Source organism: Habropoda laboriosa, unplaced genomic scaffold, assembly GCF_001263275.1.
Source record: "Habropoda laboriosa isolate 0110345459 unplaced genomic scaffold, ASM126327v1 scaffold578, whole genome shotgun sequence".
NCBI classification, from domain to species: Eukaryota; Metazoa; Arthropoda; class Insecta; order Hymenoptera; family Apidae; genus Habropoda; species Habropoda laboriosa.
The window spans coordinates 1,452,888-1,464,228 of NW_017100941.1; the positions used below are offsets into that span (position 1 = coordinate 1,452,888).

The window sequence follows — 11,341 nt, forward strand, 5'->3', positions numbered from 1 at the left end:
CCCAAGACAAGTATTAGGACATCCATTATGTTTGTTTAAAAAATATTATATAATTTATATTACATTTCTTCCCCAAATTTAGTATCACACATTTAACGAATAATTTCCTTTGGATCTTAACCCTTTCGCTACGACAGATTTGAATAAAAATCGCTTTCGTTTTGGCGTTTCAAAATTTGTTAAAATTTTCAAAATTAAAATTTATCGTTTTTAGATTTCCTCTATTAAATTAATGCGAAAGTGCGCCAAGGATTGAATTAAGGTGGCAGTGTGCCAAAAGGCTCGAACAAATTTTCAAAACGCCTATAAACGCCAACAGCAGTGAAAGGGTTAATCATTTTCTAATGACTGCGTAGATTTACTTCGCATCCGATAATACTTACGAACAAGAGTGTTCGTTCTAAGCGAAACCAGCAACCTACACTCTCCGCTTCAAAATTTCTTCTCTTATCCATTAATGACACAAAAAAACGCGTAACAATTCCTGAAACAATCACGCAACCCTTTCTTCGCTATTTCTAAACTACGCTCCACTTCCGCCCACGTAAAACCATTTTATGAATCCTAACATCTCATATCTCACCCTCGTGTCGACCTATTCGAAGAATGTCCCGCATCAACATCCCGCGTACTTTTTTTCCCCTCACGAACAACTGCAACGTACCAACAAAACGTACATTGTCGTTCGTAAATATTAGGATACCTGCTATATTCGTACAGAAAGTATTACATGATTTGAATTAGGTTTTTCCGCGAAATGATAGTGTCATATTGTCACCTAAATACTACGGGTGGACATCTTAAACTCATTAGTAGAATAATTGAGTTCTTTATCGAGTTTTTGCATCGAATATGGAGTTGATTTTGCAATCATCTTTTAATTTTTTTAATATTTCCACTTTTAATATTTTTAAATTTTAACATTTCCATATTTTAATATTTCCACTTGTAGTATTTTCAAATTTTAATATTTCTAGATTTTAATATTTCCACTTTTAATATTTTTATATTTTAATATTTCTATAATTTAACATTCCCAATTTTAATATTTCATTTTTAATGTTTCTATATTTTAATATTTCCACTTTTAAAACTTCTGTATTTTAATACTTCCACATTTTATATTTCTATATTTTAATATTTCCAAATACTGCTAATTGTCTACCTTTAGCATACCATATCTACAAGGTAACTACGACTTCTCACACACTTCTCCAAAAAACACAAATTTACAAAAATTAGTGAAGAAGATACAACGAAAAAAAAGGCAAATTCAATTACTGCCTTGCTTTCAGAACTTTTACATTCCAAACGGAATAATTACCTTCTGCATCACAATAATTCTGCAATAACGATTTATATTTAGTTCAGACTCCATAAGTGTCCTAATACTCACGAAACAAAGTCGCGATTCAACGTTTCACGAACAACGGTCAGCCGGTGCAAACGTAAAAGTACAATACATAAACGAACGTCTCTGAAAAATCCGTGTATTTCACAGTTGATATGACGGATCGCGGGCAACCCTCGATGCCCTGTTATAAACCGTATACACTCGTCCTGGAATTATTACTCCTCGAGATTCCCCGCGATACAATGAAATTTATGACTGGTTCGGTTGATTTATTCACTCGCAAATTGCATCAATAACGGCGAGCGAGTTTCATCGACGGCGTGGACAAGATCGCTCGTTAGAGAACACTTTCAATTACGGAATACACATTTACCAGGGCATTATTATTAGCTGTCGCGAGATAAAAGGGAAAAGGGGGTTCCACAGAGGTATCCGTTCCTTCACGCGAATAACTTGCAATTTCTCTGTTGCGTTTTTGATGCATTTTCACCGGTAATTTATAACTTTATAACAGAGCCAGACTGTGGGTGATTAATGATCCACCTATACGGGTTGAACGTAGAACAGAGTCCGACAGGGATTTCTCGTTACGTTACGTATATCCAAAGGGTTTCGCATTATAATTTCGTTCGACTTTTCGTTCATTTGTTACTCGATCGTGCTGTGGGCGCAATAGTGGCGCGCTTGGGAATCGAGCCACTATGCAATTACCTCGTTTGCTGCTAACATTCAGAAGAAATATATACAGGGATGAGTGTTAAACGGCTCGTGGCAGTTTGATATACGAATTAACTCTTTCTTTTTATTTTTTGCTGCTCGTGTGATTTAGATTGTTTGGAGAGTCGAGGAAGAGAAGGATGAGTGTCGATTTTTTACCTATTATGGTGTTATTCAGTTTTTTGTTGCTTTCGTGATTTAAACTGTTTGAAGAGTCAAGGGAGAAAAAGATGAGAGTCGATTTTTTGCCTCTTTTAATATTATTAATTTTATATGAATAAATTTTTTTCAAAGAAAAGGAAGAAAGTCCATTTTTTACCTATTATAAAATTTGAACACATATGGATGCATCTTTTATTATGGAATTTAATTTCATGTTTAGAAGTGGGAAAAGAGATGCAAGTTCCAAATTATTGCTATTTAAACAATAAGATTACGTAGGAAAACAGGTGATAGTACTTATCACTGTTTTCATGGAAAAATGATGAAAGTATGCATTGTACAGTGTCTTTGTTAATGCATTTTTCAAGTGCAACTATAAAGCAACTGTTAATTCATTATTGTTCATGTTATTACAGTTCAATCACTTGTTTACTGCTATTTTGTACCAGACAGCAAATAAACAAGAACAAGAACAACAAAAAAAGAATCTTATTTTTCCAGTAAACTCGATCTTATAAAATTTTCTATTTTGTTTTTCTTCATATGAAACTAAACATACATTAAGTAACATAACATATAAATTCTATTCGTAACTTTCATTCATAATTCTCAAGAATTTTCGATATATTTTCCACGGTTGTGGAATTTGTTTCACTATTTCATTAAAGTTTCCATCGGGACGAGTCGTTTCGCGACGCTAAGCTTACAGAATGAAACTTCTACGTGTGTATTTATTCGACAGAGACTGTGTTACTTGTATTTTCTCGCGAGCTCGCGGCAAACAACGCCGACAGGCGAATAAAGTTCGCGGAAAGCTTGGCAAAGTTCGGCGCAAGATTGGAGAGAGACCCGGCACTGTAAACAGGGGAATACAGGTGTCCCCGTTTCCATAACGTTCGATTTCCGGATTGTTATCAGCCGTGGGAAGTTTTGCGTATGCATAGTCCACGCTTCGATATATTTCCCGCAAGCTTGTTGTGTCAAAGCCACTATACAGCCACCCACTTATCCGCCTGTGCTTCAATCTCTACCTATCTGCGCTGTGTAGACCGTGCAAAATGAGATATCAAAATTGGGAGAGACGTCTTTGCATTGAAATGTACAATGATTGAAATTAATTACTAAATTGGTGCAAACTGACGGAGATATTTAAATTTGAAAGATAAGAGGGATATAATTTTTGTAAAAATTTATATAAAATATTGTTGGGTGCTGGCACTCCATCATTTGACATATTTAAATAAAAGGAACACAGAAACCTCTCGTTTGTTTAAAGACAACTCTTTGTACAGTAAAGAATAGTAACTCAATGTTACCAACGACAGCATAAAATCATTAGAAATGTAGGAAAACTATAATAAATTGGATCTACTGCCACTGGTAACAACCTTTTCACGTCGGATTCAAAGTTTAACAGCGGATCGAAGATATACCCGGAGTATTCCAAGTACGGAAAGTTTTTGGTGAAAGTTTCCACGGAGTGAAAGATTTATAGTATACCTACAACTTATCAGACATGACATCTTAAAAGAACATTATAAGTCATTCTTACTTGATGGGGACAGGGAACGAGTACTTACGAATTTGAAACCAGAAGAAAATTTATACAAACGTAGAGAATCATCCCCCTAATTTAACACCGAAATGGAATCTTGTCTCTCTAAGACATTTCTACGGTTCGTATAATTTTCCATAAAAACACTCGAAGAATTCTCACTCCATCCCTACTTCACAAAATCACTCTATTCTCTCTAAATCCCACCTAGTATTCCTCAAAAAATATTTGACACAGCACAAAACCTCAGTGCTAAAAACTGCTGTACCAAACAAAATCCCAACAACGACCACTTTGCAATTAATGATCCAGCAAAGCAGAATCGAGCAAAGGTCGAGATCAAAAGAAGAAGAAAAAAGGAGCTAGATCTGGAATGAAGTCAGACGAGCAAACTTTATTACGCTTTCAACGGTAAAGTATCTCTCTCCATTGGAAACAGATTACCGGCGAAAAATTGAAGATGGATAGGATGTAAGGGGCGTTGAAAGGGAAAAAGGTATAGAGCCGTGGCCACATTCATTTTAACTGGCGCGTTGCTTTCCGCGACAAAGAGCCTTGAATTCGACGCACACTTCGCCGTCTATCAGCGACAAAGGACTCCCACCAGAAGATACCTGCCGCGTCTTATCCGCGAAATTCAGTCGACAAAAGTGTGTCAAGCTCGGCCTCTCCTTCGTCCTTACTCCGGCCATTGTGTTTCTACCCTTATTCCACTTAATGTGACGCAGGCTAGACGGTAAAAAGCCCGCGAGTGCTGGAAAATGATAGAACTAAGGAGCTGAGAGGCGATGAATGGACAAGGAAAATCTATGAAGGAGCGAGTGAGAGAGAGAAGGACGTTTCTGACGCGATGAAACTTACTAGATATACGTGCAGCTATACTAACTGTACTCATTAAGCGAGAGTTGCTACAAAAACCAGCTGAACGTGTGCTTGCGATTGAACGTGGATTTAGGTGGTGTTGCGGAAGTAACGTTGGTGGGAAATTTAACGAGCTGAGAATTACGTTCGCAACCTGCATGTAGTATCACCGGCAAATTTCAGGAAAGGGCGGTTACCACCCCCGGGGAATTCAAACGAATTGTCCTATGGCGATGCTTGACGTATAGGGCGGTTTATTCAATTCTTCAACGTTTGTGTTTGATACCGAATGAAATATGTTTTTTCAAATTCTTCGACGCTTGTGCTTTATTCAGAATACAATGTTCAATGCTTGTATTTCATTTCAAAGTATGTTATTTTTGTATTTTAATTTTATCAAGATAAACGCTCGAAGGAATTTCTATTGCCAGACGCTTTTAGGTTTCATAATTATTGATACAGCGTAGTTATAACTGTTTAATAATTAACTAACAAATAAGTATGTTATAACGAAAGGGAGACTGAGGATGTAGAATAAATTCACGATAAAAAACTAAAAATATTCAAAACGCCTATAGCCGCCAAGGCCAGAGCGCGAGAAAATATTCAAACCGCCTATAGGCGGCCAAGGTCACAGCGCGAGCAGATTTCAAAGGGTGAAAGGGTTAAATCACTCAAAATATCATCGAAATAATGTAAAATTCTCCCATATATCATACATACTACATTTTTTCCCACACTGGTATCATATTTTCGTACGATTCGCGCGCGAAAACAGGGAAGACAGTTTAAATAACGATGCACGCGTAGGAATTACAAAGCAATATGGAAAAGAAACGCGGCGAGAAGGGATTCGGCAAACAGATTGGAAAGCCAACAAAGTTATCGAACAACGGTAAAGAGAAGCCTGCCAAGGGGAAGGGGGATGAAAGAACCTTCGTGAAAAGAAGTTGAATAATACCGTGAATAGAAGAAAACCGGGGCAAAGGCGAAGGAAGGAAAATTACAGAGTGATCTCGAGGAGAGATAAGGAATTATTTGAAAGGTACGCAAAAATGAATGCTAAAACGTAAGTGGAGGGGGCAGACACACTACACCGAAACGATATTAAAGGAAGTGGATCCAAGTGGAGGGGGTGGAAAAAAGTACAGAAGAAAAGAAATTAGAGCAACGACGAGACAGCGTCACGTTTACAGGGAAAGAAATACACGGGGGGGAAGAAAAGGCGAAAACGAAACGAAAGAAGTTTCGGAGCGATTAGTTCGGAAAGAAATTGCAAATGGGACGAGATAAATTTTACAAACTCAGGGAAAACGTAAAAAGACACGTTACGTTTGGTGCTTCGTGGGCAATGCTCCAGTTTGTTCCTTCAGCTTGCCCAACGTATTTAACCATTTGTTAAGTGTTCAACGTAACGAATGTGCCAATAGAAATGCTTTATCTTAACCGTGGTGTTTTAATTCTTAACGCTAATTTTGGTTCTCTGAAATACTTTTACCATTGGTTCTTTCAAATGGTGCAATTCTAATTTTGATAAATCGATCCGCAATTTACTCGTTTCAATTTTCGATTATAATTAAGTATTTAATAAATTTTGTTGAATAAGATACTTTTTCACTGATTTGTACGTACTTATTCATCGAATAAAGTTAATTAGAATCGCTGGAAATTGAAACGCGAATGTATGTATAAACTTATTTTTATGAAAATTGTTCTGTAATTAAATAGAATGCAAATTGTAGTTACTGATTGTACGATGCGTTCATTTATGCAAGTATTAATCGGTACTCTTGTATTTGATTAAGGGAAACAAAGGTTACCATAGTGGCAATCAGGAAGAAACCTTCATTCGCCGAATAAACGAATTTCTCAATTCAAAGCGCAAACACGATAGACAGAAAAGAAGATGAAACTGTTAAAGAATCCAATTTTTTCACCTTTCTTGTATAATTAAACACAATACGGTGAAATATCAGCCTAGCACACAGCTAATATTCCATGAAAAACGAATTGCAAAGGACGATACGGGGTCCATATCACCCGTACAAACAGTGATTATGATAATCATAAGGATACGTGGTCCATTTGAGAGTAAATTTATCACGAATTAGTTTCGAGAGTCAAATTTATCGTCAATTTGAGAGTTCTCTCTCGAGTAACTATCGTAAAAAAATCTTTCAGATGAACAAGTAGATACCTTAAGACAGAGAATAGACACACCTGAAATACAGTAGACTTCCGTATAAGGCGTATATATGTCATTTATTAAAAAAAAAAAAAAAAAAACTGTCCTATTTGATCGAACATAGAAAATGATAATATTAATCCTTTAGATTATTCGCGATATGTGAGAAAAATTCTCATACAGCACGTTTTCCTGTAACGCGAATTCATAGTAAGTCGTAAGATCGTAAACTTTCAACATCATCATGCGATTTTTAACGATATGTTTCATGACTCGATTGTGCTACAATAAAAAATTATAAGAAAATAAATTAAGTTTCGTTATTTGTATACATTAACTATATTATATATTTCGTACGCGGCCTAAGACAATTCCTCTTCGTTCAATGTGGCCCAGGCAAGCCAAAAAGTTAGACACCCAAGACGTAACGTATTAACCCTAAAGTAGTCGCGTGAATGATAACTGTCAATAGTGGATGGTTATAATTAAAATGCAAAAGTTACAGTGAACGACTATCGTGATCCACGTGACCACTCGTGTCTCATAGCTGAACGCTACTGCTCCAGGATTAACCGCGTTATAACGGAAGTCTACTGTCCAAAACAATAGCACACGTCGATATGAATCGAAAATCTGACTCACCAGGCGTTATGTTCGGGAAAGGTTGTCCAGGCAAGGAGGGTGGATGCTCATCCTCCGGAGACCGTTCTGACGCGTAACCTTGATCCTGCGGTTCCCCGCCAGCCAGTTTGCTCAACTTCAAATCGATGCACTTGCTGAACTGTTGCCTATGCCTGACCAATTCGCAGTCAGGCTTGTGAACGATCTGCATCAGCAAATCGTTGTTCGCCGGGTCTGGGTTGCACGGTTGCGAAGACGACGAGTTCGTATCGGAAGCCTTTCCGCTGTTTCTGATGTCCTGCTTCCGCTTAGGCAGCGTGTCCACCAGGTCTAGATTTGCATTTCGGTGACATCTGTCCTCTAGGGACGTGCCTCGCGCGTACCTTCTCGACGAATCACCGGGAACCGTGTCCACGCTACGATTTCTTCTCACCGAATCGAAATTTCCGTGGCGACACCTCACTAGATCTAGATCACTCTGCTGGTACCTGTGAACAGTTCCCGGTTTATCTAGTTTTGTAAGAGAGAAGAAGCGTCTCGGTGATGTATTTCACGCTGGGAATGTCTGAGTTTGAATTTATTTAATCCACGTGAGGTGAGTCTGTGTTTTTTTGTTATGCAAGGAAGATAGTTCGAGTTGTGGGTTTCAGCGTGAAGGTAACTTTGATTTATCTAATTGCTCGCTGAGGTGCTTAAAGACTTGTTATGTAAAAAGTACGAAGTTGATGTTTTGTAAATTAAAAGAGTATTTGTGGGAATGTTTATGATTTTTCAAATCTACTGTGCGTTGTGACATTACTAGACTGCGAATTTTTATGCAAATTCATATTCTTGAGTTTATATCATATTTTTTAAATTTATATTTTGGGTTTATTTATATATTTTTGCTTATTATGTGCATTCTATGCATTTTTGCGCCTTCAAATTTTCCATAAATGCATGAAAATCCGTAGTCTAGGCATTACTTATTTTCGGGATTAATAAAATTACTGTAAATCACCCCAGATATGAAAATTCCACGATGTGGATCGCTGAGTGAATTCACGATTTAGAAGTCGTTCTAAACATTTTACAAATTCGACCAAAAATTCTGCACATTCGTAAAAATATGGTAGCTGAGTAATATGCATGTTACCTTCATTTAAACTATGTTTCTTCGAAAGCAGTAAAATCTAGCCAATTTTTTCCATTATTTCTAAATTCACTAGTTCTTTACAAATTTTAGCATTTTCTAGCAAACAACGTTTCAAACGTTTTCTCATAATTAACGTAATACCTACTTGCAGTATTTCGTTAAATTTACCTTTGTACGTACACGCTTTACTTCTACGTCACCGATAGGAAAATAATCTGCAGAAATGAAGGATGGCATACCTCCAAGGATCGTTCTCATCGAGAGAATCCTGCGATCGATGTTTCACGAGGTCCAATGTGCCAGTCGGTCCTCCATCCGAAAAATGCACGCCCAACGATCGTTTCTTGTGTGGCAGCGTTCCACCAAGATTTCCGGTGATAGTGTCCGTCATTATGTTATTATTTTCCTTTGGATCGTCGTCCAGCACATCCTTGTCATCTAGATGATTGGGCAAGGAGCCACAGAATTTATATCTGCAAAGAAGCATTTTTTTTTCTGTGAGCCTCTTATTGAACATCTGTATAAATACACGAGAGAACTCCTCCCGATGGTAATTGAAGGTAAATATTCAAGGGATGAGAAATTACAGGACTGTGTAACTAAAATTTCACGGGTGAAAAGATATTTCTATTAAATAAGATGTATTCGGAGAAAAATAGAGAAAATATACGAAGTGTAAATTTTATGTAAATTTTAATATTTTATAATTTTATAAACGTCGGTTTAACTTTGGACGTTTTTAACATACTTTCTTACTGAATTGTAAAATGTAAATTTCTGTTATTAAAATAAAGTGAAATGTAAGCAAAATTTTCGTGGAAATAAAGTGAAAAATATTTGAAAATTTTCGTTAAGTACAAGTCCTTTTTTTATTATCTTTAATTTGTTACTTAGAGTTCAAATATTTTGTATAACATGTATATTGTGCCCTATGTAATATTATGAATTACGATACCATATTTCGAGGGTAACTTAAAATTTCTTTTTATAAGAAACGTGAAAAAGCGCGCAACTTCCTAATTCATAGAATACAATGTCCGTTAATTTCAAAGGACCAAACGAGAAAGGCAGATGCTGCAAGAAAACGCATTGTCGATGTTTGCATAATTTGCATAGTTCAATGTTTGTTCACTTTTCTGGGTTAGGCGGTTCGTGTATGTACACAAGCTTCCCTCTAACATAGAGGCAATATGGTGATATATAGTTGGACCAACGAAGGATTGAATTGATACCAAAACACTTTTTCGTTCTACTAACAAAAGGAAATTCTTCAATAGAATATTATTGTATAGTGGAATTTCTCTTATGAATGGAGAATGTTATGAACTAGAATATCCTTGAAATAAAATGAAGAAAAATGTACACTGAAAATGTAATTGTACAAGAAAAATACCGTTGTAATTTTTATGTCACAAAATTTTTAACAGAGAAATATAAATGATGTTTTCCATCAGTAAAATTTGTTCAATCTTAAGAAAATTATATTGAAATATTATAATTATAAAAATAACTGTCACCTCGATTTCTGAAACGTACAACCTAATTAAAAATTCATAAATTGTTGTGAAAAAATGTTTATAAGGGTACAAATTTTGATTAACGAAAATCTAATTGTACAAGGAAAATATCATAATTTTTACCAGAGAAATACTGAATATTAAAAAATTACTAAAAGAAAACTAAGAATACGAAAAGAGATCCACTGATAAAATTTGCTCAATCTTAAAAAAAATTGAATTTAATCACTAAAAAACAATTTTACCATCCACTGTCACAACTGACCTAAAATAAATTCATCTCCCGGCACAACAACGATGTATTATAAATACACTACCCAGACGCGGAGTAAATTTCTCCGTTCGTCCGTTGATTTCCTAAACGTGTAACCGTATTAAAAATTCGTGCCTTGCTGCGAAAGAATTTTCATAAGCGGAGAAAATTGCGAGTCCCTGTTTCATTTCGTCTCGTTTCGCGTCGCGATTGCGTTCCCGTGCAGCACGGGTCTGTCAGCCGTGATGCGGCGGTTTCACGGCACAAACTTGTGCATACTGTTGCAAGTATTCGCGCCGTTTACACGTGACATCGTTCGCGATATTATATCCGTCGCGAAGTGTTGCAGAAGAGGCACGCGCGTGCACTACTTCCGGTCCTTGGCAATATTCGCGAGGAACAAATTACAACACGGCAGACATTTTAATCGACCGCGGCTGTTAAACGTGATCGTAACAATTTTCTTTAATATTCCAATGTCGTCTTTACGCTATTCGACGATTGTACACCTCGAATTTGTAGCTGTTTCATTGATTTTTCAGGTCAACGAAGGAATTTGTATTCCAGAGGTTTATAGTACCGATTCGTGTAATTTAATTAAAGAATTTGCTAGTTACATTTGGAAAGGAGCTCGAAATTGGTACAATGGGTGGCAGGGAACGGAATCAGAATGGATAAAACCGGAATTGGATGAAGTGAAAATTGTTGCAGCTTGTAAGTGCGTGAGTGTCGATGATCAAATGAAATTGGGCGATAACGCATTGTTGAGTGATTGGATTTATTTACCGTTTCCGATTATTTTCATTTGTAACGAATGATGTTTGTGCTACAGTGTTGTCAGGCACGACGAAACATTATTCAATTTTATATTATTAATTTTTATAACGAAGATTCTTTAGCAATTTTTTAGCAATCTTGTCAGAAGTCTTATAAACTATTCTGTGTTAACTATAATTTATACAGTATGAAATTTGTTAGATA

The 11,341-nt window shown here is 36.3% G+C and overlaps 1 protein-coding gene across 1 annotated transcript in view; it reads right to left on the reverse strand.

Moving 5' to 3' along the window:
* LOC108577604 overlaps positions 1-11,341 on the reverse strand; it is a 262,878-nt gene that overhangs the window by 48,379 nt on the left and 203,158 nt on the right. The window contains exons 3-4 of the mRNA XM_017940787.1: positions 8,830-9,063; positions 7,477-7,943 (exon numbers count right to left, since the gene is read on the reverse strand). Coding sequence (XP_017796276.1) covers positions 7,477-7,943; positions 8,830-9,063 — 701 coding nt within the window. The remainder of the gene's footprint in view (positions 1-7,476; positions 7,944-8,829; positions 9,064-11,341) is intronic.